This window comes from Canis lupus, chromosome 23, assembly GCF_003254725.2.
Source record: "Canis lupus dingo isolate Sandy chromosome 23, ASM325472v2, whole genome shotgun sequence".
Taxonomy (NCBI): Eukaryota; Metazoa; Chordata; class Mammalia; order Carnivora; family Canidae; genus Canis; species Canis lupus.
Genome location: NC_064265.1, coordinates 31,082,470 through 31,101,427, shown reverse-complemented (window position 1 = coordinate 31,101,427; position 18,958 = coordinate 31,082,470). Strand labels below are relative to the sequence as shown.

At 43.2% G+C, this 18,958-nt stretch overlaps 1 protein-coding gene across 3 annotated transcripts in view; it reads left to right on the top strand.

The window, feature by feature from the left end:
• The first annotated feature begins 6,226 nt into the window (after positions 1-6,226).
• Positions 6,227-18,958, top strand: part of RYK (receptor like tyrosine kinase) — an 89,524-nt gene continuing 76,792 nt past the window's right edge. For 2 of the 3 annotated variants that reach the window (XM_025448836.3, XM_049099642.1), the window contains exon 1: positions 6,227-6,479. In XM_025448836.3, the coding sequence (XP_025304621.1) occupies positions 6,242-6,479 (238 nt within the window). In that variant the 5' untranslated portion in view covers positions 6,227-6,241. Of the gene's footprint in view, positions 6,480-12,630; positions 12,686-18,958 lie in introns of those variants that run through there. The other variant, XM_049099644.1, reaches the window with a different exon arrangement.

The following is an 18,958-nucleotide window of genomic DNA, read 5'->3' as shown; positions in this document are numbered from 1 at the left end:
GGATTTTATAGATCTGTGTATGTAGGCATATAAATACACAGAATATACACAGATAAATATATTTATTTCCATACTCTGTCTCCTGAGAAGGTCTAAATCAATTATATCACACTAGCAATTTTAAGCACACTATCTTCCAAATCTTGGTTTCTAAATATCATTCTCCACTAAAAGGAACTGGGGGTCCTAAGAAAAAAGGGCTGATTCCAGGCGGGGACAAAAATGTACAAGAGAAGATAGGAATATTTTGTTGTTTCATAAAGTAAGGAAATGTTCAATGAATGCTAGAGACCTATCAAAAGAACATAGGGATGAGCTGAAGGAGCTCAAAGGTGCTCCTCCCCCCAAATTTCTTATTAATCACAAGTAAGGGGGGCGCCTGGGTGACTCAGTGATTGGGTGTCTGCCTTCAGCTCAGGACCTGATCCTGGGGTCCTGGGATCACATCCGGCATCAGGCTCCCTGTGGGGAGCCTGCTTCTCCTGTCTATGTCTCTGCCTCTCTCTCTCTCTCTCTCTGTGTCTCTCATGAATAAATACAATCTTAAAAAAAAAAAAAGACTTTAAAATAAATCACAAAAGGAAAAATAGTAACTTTACGGCAAGGAAATGTATCAGACACCAGATTAACCAAGTGGTCAAAGATAATATCATCAGTAATGAGCCACACTGACATCATGCACTTTTTTTTTTTTTTTTAAAGATTTTATTTATTTATTTGAGACAGAGAGAGATCACATGAGTGAGCTCTGGGAGGAGGGGAGGAGGAAGAGCGGGACAGAGTCTTAAGCAGACTCCACGCTGAGTGTGGAGGCTGACACAAAGGGCTCGACCTCACAACCTGCCATCATGCTGCTGAGATCATGACCTGAACTGAAACCAAGAGTCAACTTTTTTTTTTTTTAAAGTTTTGACTTACTTATTCATGAGAGACACAGAGAGGCAGAGACATAGGAAGAGGGAGGAGAAGCAGGCTCCATGCTGAGAGCACAATGTGGCACTCTGATCCTGGAACTCTGGGATCACCTCCTGAGCCAAAGGCAGACGCTCAAGCTGAGCCACCCAGGCATCCCAAGAGTCAGATGTTTAACTGACTATGCCACCCAGGCACCTGACATCATACACTTTCTGATATAATATACTGAGAATATAACATTTAGGTGATAATCCTATTGAAAATACATAACCTGAATCTAATCATGAGGAAACATCAGGCAATACCAGTTGAGGGACATTTTACAAAATAACTGGTTAAGGTCAAGAACTTTAAGCAAAAGAAAGGTTGAAGCACTTTAAAAAGAGATGGTGTTAAAAAAAAAAAAAACTAAAAAGACTTTATAAATAAATACAATGTCTGATTCTGGATTGGATCCTGGACCAGAAAAAAATAGTTAAAGAAGACTTTATTGAGATAATTGATGAAATTTGAACATGGACCATGGATTAGAAAATAGTAATATATAAATGTGAAATGTCTATATTTTGAAAATTGCACTATGGTTATGAAAGAGAAAATCCTTTTTCTTAGAAAATGCACAGTGAAGCTTTTGGAGGAAGGGGGCATTATGTCTCCAACCTATTCTCGAGTGGTTCAGAAAAAAATCCATCCATCTACCTACCTATCTATGTAACTATCAGTGATAAAGGAAATGGAACTGAGAATTTCCTGGAATTTTTAAAAGATACCAGATCCAAGAACCTCAATAAATTTCAAGCAAAGTAAATGGAAAGATAGCCAATAAAACTTCAGAACACCATAAAAAAAAAACAACAACAACAACAACCTCAAAACAGCCACAGAGAATAGACAGATAATGTGTCAAAGTGGCAGTTAGAATTACAACGGACTTGCCAACAAATAATGGAAACCAGAAGACAGGTAAGGAAGAGTATGTCTGGAATACAGGAGATCCTTTAGGGAGTCTCCTAGTTTATCATGCCCTGTGATTAAGGTTAATGGCAAACTAGGACAATTCAATCCAGGTAGGATCAGTAATGGCCAGACCCTTTAGGAAAAAAGATTTGGGTCATCCCCGCCAGGTAAAGAATGAGGACCAGCTGAGGAAGTGTTTATCGGTCTTTAGGAGGGCAATTCAAGAATCTATCAACATTATAAAGTAACTCCCTTTGATTCAGCAATTCCACTCCTGAGAATCTGCCCTTTTTAAATATGTGTGATGTGCACAAAGATGCATGTGCAAGGATTCGTGGTCTATCACCAGAATCATGAAATCTATCATGGTCTATCCCAACCAAAAGAATACCACGGATATACTTCTGTATGCTCTGTCATGCAAGCATCCTCAAGACCTCAACTTACTTTGATCAGTGAAAATAGCAAAACATGCAGACCATTACCTTTTGTACAATTTCATTTCTTTTCTTTTTAAAGTTTTTATTTATTTATTTATTTATTCATGAGAGACACAGAGAGAGAGAGGCAGATCCGGGGACTCCAGGGGTCATGCTCTGGGTCGAAGGTGGAGCTAAATCGCTGGGCCACCAGGGCTGCCCTACACTTTCATTTCTATAAAACTTAAAGCATGCATAAACACACAGTTGTGTGTCTAAACACATATACATATACACATATGCATGTGTGTGTAAATATGGAGAAAAGGGCTATAAGAACATACACCAAACTGGGAGGTGAGGGGATTCCTGGGTGGCTCAGCCATTTGGTGCCTGCCTTCGGCCCAGGGCATGATCCTGGAGTCTGGGAATCGAGTCCCACATCAGGCTCCTTGCATGGAGCCTGCTTCTCCCTCTGCCTATGTCTCTGTGTCTCTCATGAATAAATGAATAAAATTTGAAAAAAAAAAAAAAGAACTGGGAGGTGAGGAGAGAGATGATGATTTGTATCAAGGAGGATGTTCTTATTCCTTATACTTTTGTGCCGCTTGAATCTTTCACAACACAATAGGTTAATATATTACTTGTGGAGGGAGAACATTTAAAAAGTAAACTACTCTAGAGTACACAGAGCAGCAGCATTCCCAACTCCGAGTATTCCAGGTACAGAGAACAGCAGGGCAAAGGCCCTGAGGTAGGATTGTGTCTGGTATATGGGAAGCACAACAAAGAAGTCATTGAGGTGGGGAAAGAGATAGGATCAGAAGGTAAGGGAGGAAGATGGAGAGTGAGAGCTGCCTTGATAGCTTGTAAGGACTTTGCCTTTTATTCTAGATGAATTAGGAAGCCATTAGCAGTTTAAGAGCCAAGGAGCAACATGATCTGGTTCTGTATAATAGGATAGTTCTGGCTGCTACGATGAGAACAGACTAAAGAAAGGAGTCAGGGGAAGGCACAGAGGCCGGGGAGGCAGCAACTACAACAGCCCAAAGGAGAGGTGGTGGAAGCTGAGATTTTCTTGACAGAGTGGCCAGCATCACCTGGAGGGCCTGTAATGCTCTTTGGGGCACAGGGACTCTTTAGAACAAATAATGAAACATATATACCACTTCCGTGTTCCTATTTCATGAAGTCGATACTAGGGTATCAGTAATAACTATCAGTTGATTAGTCTGGGGTGGGGCCAAGGAATCTGAATTTCTACAAGTTACCCGGTGATAGTACTGCTGGTCTGAGAATCATACTTTGAGAACCACCAACTTTTTCTTCAGCGCACTGATAAAATTGTGCAATAAACATGTGCTAATCAAATGTCCTCAAGGAAGCACCTTGCTTATCCCAGCGTCCCAGTGCCAAGCATGATGCCTGGCACCAATGCACTGGCCCAGATCTGGGCCAGGCGTGGTGCTGTACTGAAAGTTCTTGAGCATCTCTGGTTTGAATGGTTTGAGCTAAGTGGTGATTAAACTTTTCAGGAAATGGTCATTATAGGGAAGGGATCATTATAATAACAATAGCAATGGGTGTAACACTCACCCAGTCCAGTGTCTGGAGTCTGGCATTATCACCCCTATTCTATAAATGAGGAATCCAAGGGTCTGGAGTTTAATTCACTCAAGGTCACACCATTAGCAAGTACCACAGCCCGGCCAGGCCTGACTGACAGCTCTGCTGTGTTTACATCACAGACTACTTCAAGAAGTCACTTGAGATTGCCTTGAAGACAGGAGCTTCCTCTTTTGGAGACTGTGAGCCATTTTGAAGAGTGTGGGAAACACGCCATCCTTTGAGAAAATGCCTCCTGTCGAATTGAGGGCCCTGTTCACATAGCACATTTCCAGCCCCAAGCTCTTCTCGACAGAGTCCCGGTCCCCTAAGAGGTAGCAGCGCCTGCCCCAAGATAAGGATTTTTGACGACCTTTGTGTTTTTATCGTTCTCTTGTGGAGCACGAGAGACTCTCCACTCTCACCCTCTTCTCAGCCTCCTCCTGTAGGATGATGGACACAACTCCCGGGCTGAAGCTTGACAAATCCACGCTAGCCTTTCTCTAAATGGAACAGATCGCTTTTAGTAGAGAAGGAGAAAAAGTTCCAGGACCTCCCGCTGCATCAGTCCCTCTCTCTCTCTTCCCCCACCCTCCCCAGAGGATAAAAATAGCCGCCTCCCGGGGCCTCCCTGCAGGAGCAGCAACTGCACACGGAAACCGGCCTGTCCCGCGAGCAGCTGCGCAGTGAGGCCCGGGCCCGGCTGGCGACCCGGGGTCAGGGCGCGGGCCTGCCCGCAGGGGCGAGGTGACCCGGGCCGGGCAGGGACGCTTGGAAGTCTCAACCGAGACAGGGGGCACCTCGAGCAAGTCTGAGCACGATGGTGGGTGCTCGCAGAAATGCACCCCGAGACCTGGAGCTCCGCGCACGGCTCGTTGGGCAGCCTTCCGAAAAGCCAAGGTGTATCCCCGATTCTTAACCCCTTTAAGGGGCTGGGACTCGCTAGAACATTGAAACGTACATAGACAGCACTTCTCTGTGCGGGCCAAGCGCACCGCGAAAACAGACGCACTCTTCTGCACACCACAGGCTCGCATCCCCGGATGAGGGTTGATGATGGGGACGCAGAACGGTTTTAAGAAATAAGAATTCGTAACGTGTAAGGATAAGGTCACTAAGCTTTGCTGAGCAGGATCTTTTTGGAGAATAAGTGCACGTAGTATTCTATCCATGGGATAGTGACACAGGAAGGTTAATGTGGACCTCCCGATGGTGGGATCAAAGGTGCTTTCTATTTTTCACCATTTTCTCAGTAAGAAGAAACAGGTTTGGCAAACTGATGTTTTTTTTTTTAAGATTTTATTTATTTATTTATTTATTCATGAGAGGCAGAGACACAGGCAGAGGGAGAAGCAGGCTCCATGCAGGGAGCCCGACGTGGGACTCGATCCCGGGTCTCCAGGGTCACGCCCTGGGCTGAAGGCGGCGTTAAACAGCTGAGCCACCCGGGCCGCCCTGGCAAACTGAATTTAAATAAAATATTAAAAAAGAAAGAAAGAGGGGATCCACCTGGGTGGCTCAGCGGTTGAGCGCCGGCCTTTGGCCCGGTGCGTGACCCTGGAGGCCCGGGATCTGATCCCATACCGGGCTCCTTGCATGGAGCCTGCTTCTCCCTCTGCCTGTGTCTCTGCCTCTCATGAATAAATAAATAAATAAAGTCTTTAAAAAAATAAAGTAAAAAATAAAAAAGAGAGAAGGAGGGGAAAATAGTTTCCCTTTTGCTCCCGGAGCGGCTGCACGCAGGCAGTCCCTCGGCCCCCGCGGAGCCGGCTCGGCTGCAGCCGCGGCCCGGGCCTGCCGGTCTGGACTGTGTGTCGCGGGGAGCGGGGGTGCTGCAGACAATAGACGTGCAAACATCAGGTTGGTGACAACGAGGGGCGGGGACCGGCTCCTTTCGGAGGGTGCCCGGAGAGCCCCTCGCGCGCGCGGCAGCGCTCGGAAAATCAAAGCGCTCCCCTGCGGGCCCGGCCCCGCCCCGGCCCCGCCCCGGCCCGCCCCGGCCCCGCCCCGAGCGGACGGCGCGTGCGTGCGCGCTCTCGGGGGGCGGCGTGCGCGCGCACGCGCTCGCCCCCGGGCCGCCCCCTCCCGTCCCCTCCGCTCCGCTCCGCTCCGCTCCCCTCCCCTCCCTTCCCCTCCCCCGTGCAGCGGAGGATGCCGCCGAGGAGGAGGCGGCGGCGGCGGCGCGCTCCGGCGGTCTGAAGCGGCGTGCGGCTGCCACGGGCCGGCGGCGCGATGAGCTGGGCGGCCGCCCCCGGCTCGGAGCTGTGAGGGGCTCGGGGCCGGGGGTGGGTGGCGGCGGCGCGGCGGGCGGCCCGCGCTCCTCGGCGGCGGCGGCGGCGGCGGCCATGCGCGGGGCGGCGCGGCAGGGGCGGCGGGGCCGGGGCCGCCTCCCGGGGACCCGCGGCCTCAGGGCCCCGCCGCCGCCGCCGCTGCCGCTGCTGCTCCTGCTGGCGCTGCTGCCGCTGCTCCCCGCGCCCGGCGCCGCCGCCGCCCCGGCCCCGCGGCCTCCCGCGCTGTCGCCCGCGGCCGCGGGGCCCAGCGTGAGCGTCTACCTGAGCGAGGACGAGGTGCGCCGGCTCATCGGTGAGTGGGGCCGCCTGCGTCGCGACGGGCAGGTCGGGCCGACCCCGGGGCTTCCGGCCGCCCGCGGCCCAGTGCAGCCCGCGCCGCCGCCCTGCGGACCCGCCGCGGAGCCCGCGGCCACGCCGTGCCGCCTTCCCCGCGCACAGCCTCCAGCTGCCAGCTTCTCCGCCCCCCGCTTGTCATCCAGGGCCCCGGTCCCGGGCTCCTCCAGGTTTTACGCGGACCAAACCTGCAAGCCCTTTGCCCCAGTGCAGGCCAACGATGCTGTTGCTCTTACTTTCTGGTTATCTTACCTTTCTTTTTTTTTTTTTTAAGTATTTATTTATTTATTCGTGGTGGACACAGAGAGAGAGGCAGAGACACAGGCAGAGGGAGAAGCAGGCTGCACGCAGAGAGCCCGACGCGGGATTCGATCCCAGGACCCCGGATCAGGCCCCGGGCCGGGCCGAAGGCAGGCGCTCAGCCGCTGAGCACCCCCCCCCCCCCCCCGGGCATCCCGTTATCAATACTTTTTAAAAACGAGATGGGGAGGAGCGAGAGGTTGGAAGGGCACACTACGAGTTCGTGGCAGTCTCCAAACCTTGTGACAGATAAGCATATTTTTTAGATCGTGGGTGAATCTCCGGGTAGCAGACCTGTTAGCGTCGTTCGGTTATCTTTTTGGTTTCTTGTCTTGGATATGTTGGGCCGTGGGCCACCCTCGTATTCTGAATTCCTTGTAGGGAAAGGAGAACTTAGTTTTGGGTCAGTTGGTTGTTCCATTCCACCTAATTAGCTTTGTCGTTTGGGGGATTAATTTGAGAAATAATGGTGTCCTTGTACTGAGACTGGATTCTGGAAATGAGCCCTCAGAGGGAGGTCTGATAAAAATGGCCCCAAATGGGAAGTCTTTGGTAGTTAGGGGTATCTAGACATTCTTGGCGTGTTAGACTTTTGTATGTTGTGGCACTAAATATTATTCCTCCTCCTCTGAGTGATGGGAGGGGAAATTATTATTATTATTATTATTATTTTTTTTTTGATCACCCATTATCTATTTTTATTTTTATTTTTTAAGTTTAGAAGACTTTCTTGAAGTCGATTCAGTGTTGAATGGTGTTGCTTTTAGCAGTCTGTTGAGACGTTGTTACATATATGGGTTTCTAGTCTATAATCAAAGGAGAATGCTGTGTTTTTGTAATGTCTTGCCCCTCTTAGTCCCCTTTTCCGTATAGCTGAATTAGCTAAATTTTGTTGAGATGAATTAAAACTGGAAATTAGGTTAGTACTCGGAACATAAAACTAAGGTTTAGGAACGATAATGAATGCTCACAGATAGACTTGTATCTCACGATTATTTTAAAAATATTAATGCATTCTGCATGATTTTAAAGGTTTTTTGGTTAAAAGCTTGTATATGATTTGTGACTTTGTTCATATGTAAGAGTACATGTTAGAAACCTGCCAGGTGGGGGTAGGGGGCTGGGAACAACCAGGCTGACATTGATTGAGTGCCTGCTATTTACCGGCCCCTGCATGTTTTATACGCATCATTTCCTCTCATTTTCTTGTGACCCAGTTAAGTAGATACCATTATTCCCATTTTATTAAAAACATGTTTTTTTTCTTTTAAAGATTTTATTTATTTGACACACAGAGAGAAAGCACCAGCAAGGGGAGCAGCAGAAGGAGAGGAAGAAGTAGGCTCCCCTCTGAGCAGGGAGTCCAATGAGGCGCGGGCCTTCTCCCCAGGAAGGCAGGATCCTGACCTGAGCCCAAGGCAGACGCCTAACCGGCTGAGCCACTCCATTATTCCCATTTTAGAGTTGGAAGAAAGTGAGGCTTTATGTGACTTTCTCAAGGTCACACGATTCATAATCATTAAAGAAAAAAAATTAAACATAGTGTTGACATAGGCCACAAAGTTTTATTAATTGTAATGAAGATATTGTTTACATAGAAGTTTTATTACAGCGTGGTGGAAAAGAAGTCATTACTAATTAATACTTGAAATAATGTGTATGTATCTGTCACCTGACTGAAGAGGATCCAGTTTATGCCAGGAATGGGCTGTTGGGAGGAGGGGAAGGAGGAGTGCCTCACTGATCAACCTCTGGGGCAAGAGAGACCTCCAGTGGTATTTTTTCTAATGCAGAAGGAGTTGACCTGTTACAGTATGTCTTTTTGACTCCCCTTCTTGCCAGATTCAGGGGCATCTCCCTCATCCACTGTACCTTTAAAGTTTCTTGGCTGCTCCTGTTTGGGGAAGAACAAGTGGGTAGGACTCAGATGTCTACCAGGCATCTTGAGTTCTCAGACTGCAGTTTCTCACAGAAACCCTTGCGGTGCTTAAGACTACTTGAAATAATAGTTTGTACTATATTTCTTTTTTTTTAAATTTTTTATTTATTTATGATAGTCACAGAGAGAGAGAGAGAGAGAGAGAGGCAGAGACACACAGGCAGAGGGAGAAGCAGGCTCCATGCACCGGGAGCCCGACGTGGGATTCGATCCCGGGTCTCCAGGATCGCGCCCTGGGCCAAAGGCAGGCGCCAAACTGCTGCACCACCCAGGGATCCCTGTACTATATTTCTGTATCATTGTGGGTTAAATGCCTCTGAAAGCTGACTTGAGAAACTAATCATCATTTTAAAAATATTTCCAAGACCATGAGTTTGGAATTCCTAGTAAGAAAGTTATAAATGAACTTGATAGTGACGGCTTTATAAATTGAACTAATTACACTTGATATGAGAATAAGTTGTTGTTTTAATCCAATTAATATGTGCACACAGCTTAAAAATCAAATGGTGCTAAAAGGCTTAACATAAAACACAGCAGTGTCCTACCCTTGGCCTTTTTATCCTCTAGGTTCTACTTTCCAGTGGAAGCTACCATCTCATACTAGTTCTATTTATTTATTTTCCCATTTTTTACTTTCATATTTTGAAATTAATGTAGAATAAGCATTTGATTTCCTAGTATCATAATTCAGCACTTGCCCTGTTCTCTGGCCCAGTCCCTCAATATAGCTACATAACAATTTTTGGTAAAACCAACAATCAGTATTTACATTATTGCGTATATATGTATTGCTCACTTCTGAGTTAAATAGTGATGCCAGATTATGGGATTTTTCCTGTACTGTTTTGTTTTCACTGGAGCAAATAATTGCCTTCAACCTTTTGATTAGTTTTCATGTATCTATGGCTACGTTCCTTAAATACTCCCAAGAAATCTATTCAGTGCCTTTTGATATTTTTTTTTCTAGGTAGCACAAATCATCTCTCAGTTCCTCTTAGAGACTCCCTACTTGGGAGCCTTCCATCCTCTTGCTCCAGTCTGGACAGTAGGATTGTTTTTCCTGTGATTTCTGTTCCCTTCTCTCTTCCCTTGGAGCCTGTTTCCTGGATCACTTGCTTTCTTTTTCTTGGTTTGCTTCATTTTGCTAAAGGGTATCCTCAGTAGCTTCCTAAAAAGGGATCCATTGGAGGTAAATTATTTGAGGCCTTGTAGTCTGAAGGTGTCTACCCCTACCCTAGATACTTTATGGATGATTTATAAATGCTTATAGATGATTTGCCAATATTTAGAATAGTAGGCTGAAAAAATATTTTTTCCCATAATTTTGATGGCATTTTCACAGTTTCTGGATTTAAGGGTTTCTTTTCTTTTCTTTTCTTTTCTTTTCTTTTCTTTTCTTTTCTTTTCTTTTCTTTTCTTTTCTTTTCTTTCTTTTCTTTCTTGATTTTATTTATTTATTTATTCATGAAAGACACCCGGGGGTGGGGTGGGGAGGGGGGGATGTGCAGAGGCAGAGGGAGAAGTAGGCTCCATGCAGGGAGCCTGATGTGGGACTTGATCCTGGGACTGTGGGATCACGCCCTGAGCTGAAGGCAGATAATCTACTGCTAAGCCACCCAGGCATCCTGGATTTAAGAGTTTCAAATAAAAAATCCAAACTCATCTGACTTTTGTTTTTATTTTTGTTTTTATTGAAGCTCAGAGTCTTTTTCTCTGGCATTCTGAATTTTTAAAAAGATTTTTAAATTTTATTTATTTATTTATTTGAGAGAGAGAGCACAGAGGAAGAGGGAGAAGCAAACTCCCCACTCAGCAGAGAACCCAGCAGGACTCAATCCCATGATCTTGAACCTGAGTCAAAGGCAGATGCTTAACTAACTGAGCCACCTGTTTGCCTGTTGTTTATCTTGTTTTAGTAGGCCCTTTGGATCTAGAAAATCATATTCTTTAGTTTTATTTTTATTTTTTTATTCTTTAGTTTTAAAAAATATCTGTTACTTTGATAATTTCCTACCCTTTGTTTTTTGTTTTTTCTTTCTGAGATATCTATTGGTTTGATTACTATATCTCCTGGAATTGATCTTCAGATACTCTTAACCTATGTTTCTTCTTGTTTATATCTTTGTGTTTGGAGATGGAAAGTGTGTGGGTGGGGATCTTCTTAATTTTGTCTTCTAAGCTTTTATTTTTAAAATTTTAATGATGTTTTTAAGTTACAGAAGCTCTTTTTGTTCTGTCTTCATTTCCATTTATTTTTTTTTAATTTTTACTTTTTAAAGATTTTATTTATTTATTCATGAGAGACACAGAGAGACACAGGCAGAGACACAGGCAGAGGAAGAAGCAGGCTCCATGCAGGCAGCCTGATGTGGACTTGATCCCGGGACTCCAGGATCACGCCCTGGGCCAAAGGCAGATGCTTAACTGCTGAGCCACCCAGGCGTTCTACGTTTCCATTTAATTGCATTTTCTGTTCCCATTTTATTCTTTATGGATGTATTATCTTTGAGGTGTGTGTTTATGTATTTTTCATTTTTTTGTATGTTTAATATGTTTTTAATGTTTCTTTGCTTTTTCAAGTGTGCTTGTTAATTTCAGAATTCTTTTTATAGTTTAGATCATAAACATCTGGTGATACTTGGCTGTCTGCAATTAAGAGTGAGATGCTGAAAAGTTGATCAGGAGAGTATTTGTGCTGGTGATCTAGTGACTTCTTTTGAGTACAGGTAGTCTTTTCATTGGGTGTCTACCCCACATGTCAGCACCTTTACATATCCCTTGAGAGCAGTCAGTGTCTGCAGAGAAGATACCTCCAGTAGCCTGCCTCTGGTATGTTCGGTAATACACTGGCTACCTAGGTTTGGGATATCAGGTTGAGGAGGGAGATGAAGGGTGCTACCATTCAAGCTGCAGACTTTGACTTCTTTTGAGAACCAAATTCTCCTTTTGAAAATTGAGAACCACAATTCTCTTGCCTCTGTGGTTCAGTTTCTTCAGAAAAAACTTAGGGTCTCTTGCTGGATCTGAAAGTCCATCTCTTTAGAGGCTCCCCCTTTGTCACTCCTAAGCCTCAGGCAGCCCTTTGGTTGCCTCAGGGTCCTGATGAGAAAAGACCATTTCAATCTATCTCCTCTTTTGGAAAAGTTTGTTGAAATGTCTATTGTGTTGTTGTCTTCTTTCCCTTTCTGTTTGTCTTTGTGGTTTAATGTCTTTGTGATTTCATTAGTATCATTCCCATGAGTTTGGGGGAGGAAATGGGAATAAAGGCTAGGGATCATTCCACACATGTAAATGACATTTAAGTTTGGGCTTTGACTATTGAAGAGCTGTGGATGTGTAACAGGATTTTTTTTTTTTTTTTTTTTTTTTTTTTTTTGGTAATAGTATTTAGAAGAGTAGTAGTTGATACTTTTTAAAATGCTGCTGGCATGGGATCCCTGGGTGGTGCAGCGGTTTGGCGCCTGCCTTTGGCCCAGGGCGCGATCCTGGAGACCTGGGATTGAATCCCACGTCGGGCTCCCGGTGCGTGGAGCCTGCTTCTTCCTCTGCCTATGTCTCTGCCTCTCTCTCTCTCTCTGTGACTATCATAAATAAATAAAAATTTAAAAAAAATTAAATGCTGCTGGCATGGAGCAGTCCTTTGCTTCTGGCAGGCACAAAAGTAATTCCTGTTTTAAGTATATATTGTTTCCATTTTATAGTTGAAGAAACAGACTTGGAGGAAGTATGTAACTCACTCAGTTCCTTGATTGTAGGGCATACATTCCTGAGGAAGTCTTATCTGTACAGAGACTCCAAAAGCCTCAGGAAGCTTTACTCTCCATGTGGCATCCCTGTATCCCCCAGTCCAGTGAATGCTCTCATTTACTATTTACTCTTCATAATGGGCTGCAATGTAGACATCCACTTCTGCATTTTCACTGGTAAGGACTTTGATTTGGGGTCCTTTGGGCAGTGAGTAGAGGGTCAGGTCTTGACTCAGTTCTGCCTGAATCCAGAATCCATCTTGCCTCTTTGTTAGCTCTGGAGGAGTTGTGATTAACCAAAAATACTCAAGAAGTAGAATTTGAAAGCCTGCTGCCATGTGTTTGTGCTTTTGACTATTATCTGCATTTTCCTATGTTCTCTCTCTAATTGATCTAATAGTATTGAGTTCCCTGAAAATCCAGGGCTTGTGAAACTGTTATATGGCTGGGGGCAGTGCTAGGAGTTTGTTCCTAGCAAAATCCTGAAGGGTAAGGGCTGTGGTATAAACTGGTTATGGCAGCAGTGGTGATAGTGATAGGGACTCTGTAAGGGTCTGGGGTTTTCTAAGAATAGACTGCCTTCTACCAATTAGACATTCACTTTGGGTAGCTTGCTTTTTCTGTTAAAATAAATATCTCTGGAAGATTTAAGCATTGTTCACATTTTATTTGGAATCAGTTGAATACAAGTTGAGATTGATGCTCCTCAAATCAGTCCAGTAAAAAATTTTGAAGCCCAACCAAGTACCATATATTGTAGTAGAAAATGGTGACTCAAAGTTATTAAATTGCTTTTCTGGAGGATCTCAGAATTTCATAGGGGAGACTAACCATTGTATCGAGGACTGTACCACTGAGATAAGAGTCATACTGCTGATTGACATAAGTTATTGTAGGAGTGATTACTTTGGACTTAAGAAAGGAGAAAGAACCTTAGAGAGTTTAGGGAAAGTGTTCCAGGAACGGAGACATTTGAGCCTCATCTGGAGGATGAGTTTGATAAACAGAAAAGAGGAGCAGTTCTTGCCAGGTGAGAAAACAGCATGAAAAGCTATAGGTGTATGGAAGTGGGGTGTGAAATCAAGTAGGAAAAACCTAATGTGGCTAAAAATGAGAAAAATTGGCAAAGTCAGGGAATGGTAGGATATAAAGCTGGGAGGTAGGTTGAAATTGGAGTTGGAATTTGAACTTCATCTTGTAGATAATGAGCTGTTGAATTTAGGAGAGGAGAATGCACAAACAGGACTGGGTTATAGAAAAAATGACTTTGGCCCCAATGAAGGGCTTGGAGAAAGACAAGCTGGCTTTGGGATCAACTAGGGTAGTTGCAGGAGTGGGATGGATTTGTGCGAAATGTACAAGGAGTTTGGAAAAGACTTAGCGGAGGAGACCTGACGGTTAAAGAAAAGAGAAGTCGTTCTGGGCTGCTGAACCAAGGGACTCTTTCCATTTGGGAGGTAGTTGAGGAAAAGAAAAATAAGATGAGCCATGTGTTCCTCTCTTTCCTGTTAAACTTTATTTTTTTTTAATTTGTTTTTTGTTTTTTTAAAGACTTATTTATTTACTCATGACACACACACACACAGAGGCAGAGACACAGGCAGAGGGAGAAGCAGGCTCCTCGAAGGGAGCCCGATGCAGGACTCGATCCCGGATCCTGGGATCAGGCCCTGAGCTGAAGGCAGACGTTCAACCGCTGAGCCATCCAGGGATCCCTCCTGTTAAACTTTAGGCCAAGTGCTTGGGGTGGTGGTGGTGAGGAGGGCAGTGACTGTTCTCTCTACTTCTGTGTCTGGCATAACCTGTGAGGTGTAGGGTGCTTGCTGGTGGAGTTGGGTTAGCATCCTGCAGCAAACTCTTAATCCTGGGCATTTTGGGTGGAGTTGGTGGCATTGATGGAGGATTAATTTGAGTCCATGTGTTCTTCATTGGGAGAGCAAGGCTGAGACATTGTGCAATTGTGGGTTTTGAGTTTTTTTTTTTCCCCCCTTCTTCATGCTACACATGTGGGAGAACTCTATCCAATTATGGCTAAACCTGTCCCCTATGAGTCACATCCTGAGTTGACTAGTCAGTTCTGAAGGTGCTGCCTAAAATACTATTTGGATTTTAAGGGTCACTTTAGAAACAAATGAAACATGAGGGTATTTTTTTGAGTGTCCTGAATTGCGAAGTTCCATAGCGTTACTTTTGTGGTTTTAATGCATTTATGCCAGTGTTGTGAAAAAAGTTGCCAGCTATACATACTAAAGCAAAACAAAAAGACTGGGGCATGAAACAGAGCCTTTAGCTACTCTGAACTTATATTACACTTAAAAGTACTTTTTTTTGTGTTATCCTTGTTGATGCAAATCAAGTACGATGTTTTCTGATCAAAATGTTTATTAAACAACTTTGATTTATGTGGGACCTCTTAAGATGTGATGTGCCAAAACAAACGTGTGTGTATTGCTGAGTTACATAATAAATACTTAGTGAATGATTGTTTTTACTATGCCCAGCAAGTGTTACTGCTGAGTGGTAGAGTATTTCTGAAACGTAATGTAATATCATACTTGTTCATAATCTCATGCTTGTTCATAAGGTAAATATGTTATTATGTCTTGTTTATGAATAAATATGTTACTTAAATGTGTGTTTTATAGCAAGAAGTATACTTCTTGCTATATGCCAAGTACTTCACATGTGTTCTTTTTATTTTATCAACTATACAAAGTAGGTGGCATTGACATTTTTTTTTTAATAGATAAAGCTGAGGCTTTGGGAAATTACACAATTCACTGGAGGTCACAGAGATGTCTGGGGCTTTGTGACTCCAAAGTGCATGCTTTCTCTTTGCTGCTTCTGAAGATTAGCAGGTTACTTAGTCTTTATCTAACCAGAATCATCTGAGAGGCTTAAACAAAATATGGATTTCTCCTAGACTTATCCTGAGCAATTTATTTACGAGATCAGAAATGGGGCCCAACTCATGAACTTTTTGAGTGCCATGTTTCATTGATTATAAGATGTAGTTTTCCCATGTTTGAACATCTCTATAAAATTGGAACCATTTTATAATCAATGGTGAGTCATCAGTTAATTGACAGTTTTTTTTTCTTTCTTAGTGGCACAAAAAATAATGTTACAGTTTAGACTAAATGAAATACAGTGTGGTAAAAGGATTGCCACCTTTCCTTTTTTTGAGGGGGGGTACCTGTCAGCTCTCTTTCAGAGATGTAAAATTCACTAATGGTATTTATTATTTGCTTGTGGTAATGGCTGTGTAGTAATGATGGCAGTGAGATATTACCATTAAGTTTACAGACAATAGTAATAGTTTTCAGCTAGGAAGTTGCTGGCAAAAGAAATAATCAGCGGTTAAGGTTGAAATATCAACCTTATTTGTGAAAGTCTTCTGGCCTTTCCCTAGACAAAGACATGGATACTCAGTCTATTAAAGTTTTGCATACTGTGCTGACTTTGACTTTGGGGGCTTTGTAGGGACCTCTGATGAAAGCTTATGATGGTGCATCTTGTGTTCCACAAAAGCTGGCTCTGGAAGGGACATATTACATTCTGTATTTCATCCTGGTAATCCCCGACCTCCTTACATGAATTTTTAAAGATTTGCATATATTAAGATTCACTTTATTGTGTTATATGAATCTTGATGGATGTACAGTGTTAAGTATCCACCATAATATCATATAAAGTAGTTTTATCATCCCCCCAAAATCCCGATTTATTTTAAATAAATTTGCTTTTAAAAATGTATTTATTATGGAGAAATTCAAATATTCAAAAGTAGAATAGTATAATGAGCCTATGTGTACCCATCATCCAGTTTCAACAATGATCAACTAATGGCCAATTTTTTTTTTTGGTCTGTACCTCTCTACACCCCATTCTACTCCTTTGCCCTTACTGCCCTGATTCCCTATTTGGATTATTTGAAGCAAACTCAAACACATAATTTTGTAAGAAAAATTTTAGTATGTACCTCTGAAAGATAGGGACTCTTTAAAAATGTACAGTAACCATTTTTACACCTAAGAAATTAACGGTTCATATGTATCAAATATCTGTATGTTCAGATCTTTTTGATTTATAGATGTTTATATGGAGACTCTTGCCTGCCACCTCTATCCTCTCTTAATCCCCTCCACCCTTCCATGTGTTTAGTTCCTCTGATTGCCAAGCTGTTTTTCACCTTAGGGTCTGCATTTGGTGGTTGCTTTGCCTCACATACTTTGCCCAGATTTTTACATGACTGGAGCCTTCCAAGTCTCAACTTAAAATGTCACACCTCAGAGAGCCTTGCCTTTCTAGGGTTGACCCCCCAGTGCCACTTTGTTCTTATCACCCTGTTTTATTTTAAGCATGTGATACTTTTGTTGTTTCTGTCTCCCTCTATATAAAAGTTTGTTCTGTTTGAGTAGAGACCTTTTATATTATTCCACTCTAGATCTCCAGTACCTAAAACAATATCTAGCATGTAGTAGATGTTCAGTAAAAGTTCAATGAATGAATAAATGAATAAATCATACTCTTTTTAGGGGAGATTCACTATCTTATGCCTTAGGGAGGTCATCATTCTCTTTATCATTTCCCATTACCTGCTGAGTTAGTATCCAAGTTCGGCTGGACTTACTTATATTTATGAATGGGATTTTTTTTTTAAGATTTTATTTATTCATGAGAGAGAGAGAGAGAGAGAGAGGCAGACACAGGCCACAGGCAGAGGGAGAAGCAGGCTCTATGCTGGGAACCCAATGTGGGACTTGATCCCAGGTCTCCAGGATCACGCCCTAGGCTGAAGGCGGTGCTAAACCACCGAGCTAATGAGCTACCCGGGCTGCCCTGAATGGGAGTTTAAATAAATTAGTTTTTAATACCTTATTTTCTTTGAGGTTGCTTAATTTTCCCAAGTCTGTTCCTTGTAGCCCTCTTTCTGGTAAGGTGTCCCCCATGTTGGCTTCCATAGGTCTTACACTCTGACAAACAAATCAGTATTACTATACTCATAACATTCTGTCTTTCCCATATACTGCATTAAGGTCATCCCATGGGTTGACACATAGCAGGCTCCCAGCAGACTGTTGGTCTGCAGGACAGTTGAAAGCTGCAAAGTATTCAAGAGAGATTCTGGCAAAAGCCTTTTCCAGTTATTAAAAGATGGGAAGTGCAGTTTCTCATCCTTTCTTCTGAAATGCTTGAGCTACTGTTAGTTCTATCCAGTGCATTTTTTCATTCTACATTTCATTGTACATTCTACATTTCAACTACACAATGTAGTTTTCACCTCTGGAAATTTGATTTGGGTCTCTTTATATCTTCCATGTCTCTATTTAACTTTTGACCGTGTGAAGTATAGTTCTAATAGTTGTTTAAACATTCTCATCTGCTAATTCTAACATCTGTGCTGGTTCTGAATTGATTTCAATTAATTTATCATCTATTTATTTATTTATTTATTTTCCTTCCTTCCTTCCTTCCTTCCTTCCTTCCTTCCTTCCTTCCTTCCTTCCTTCCTTCCTTCCTTCCTTCCTTCCTTATTTTAGCATGCCTGATAGGGTTTGAGTGGATGGCAGGCACTGTGAATTTTACTCTGGTGGTACTGAATATTTTTGTATTCTTGGGTTTTGTTCTGAGACTCAGTTGAGTTACCTGGCAACAGTTTGACCCTTCTGATCTTGCTTTTTGGATTTGTTAGATAGGACAGGAGCAATGCTCAGTGTAGGGCTAATTATTCTCCCAGTACTGAGTTAAGAACCTTTTGTGTACTTTTCTCTGGTGACCTGTGTGAATCATGAGGTTTTCATGTCTGGCTAGTGGGAATAGTGGTGATATTCCAGATCCTACACAAGTAGAATTGTATATTTTATCCTTTCTCTGTCCTTGTGCAGCTCCTTTATCCATACTGTGAAAGACTGGAGGGCAACTGTTACATGCAGATCTTGGAGGTTTTCTGTGCTTTCTCCTCTCTGGTACTTCATCCCACTTACTCTAGCTGTCTTTGTCTGTCTGAACTCTCATATTTTGTATGGTTCTTGGTGATCTCAGACACGAGAGTTAGTCTGGTCTATCTTGTCTAGAAGTGGAAATAGGGATTATCTTTTTTATTATTTGCATCTTTATGATTGTATCTATTCTAATTTAAATCATTTGTCAAAGGAGAATTTAGTTCAATTTAAAGAAAAAAGTTTTATTTTTTAAGATTTTATTTATTTATTCATGAGAGACACAGAGAGAGAGGCAGAAACATAGGCAGAGGGAGAAGCAGGCTCCCTGTGGGGAGCCGATGTGGGACTGGATCCAAGGACCCCGGGATTACGGGATTACAACCTGAGTTGAACGCAGATGCTCAACCACTGAGCCACCCAGGCGTCCCTAAAGAAAAAAGTTTTAGTTTGTATATGTGTGCATGCACATGTACACAAATGTGGGAATATAGTAGATAACATGGTA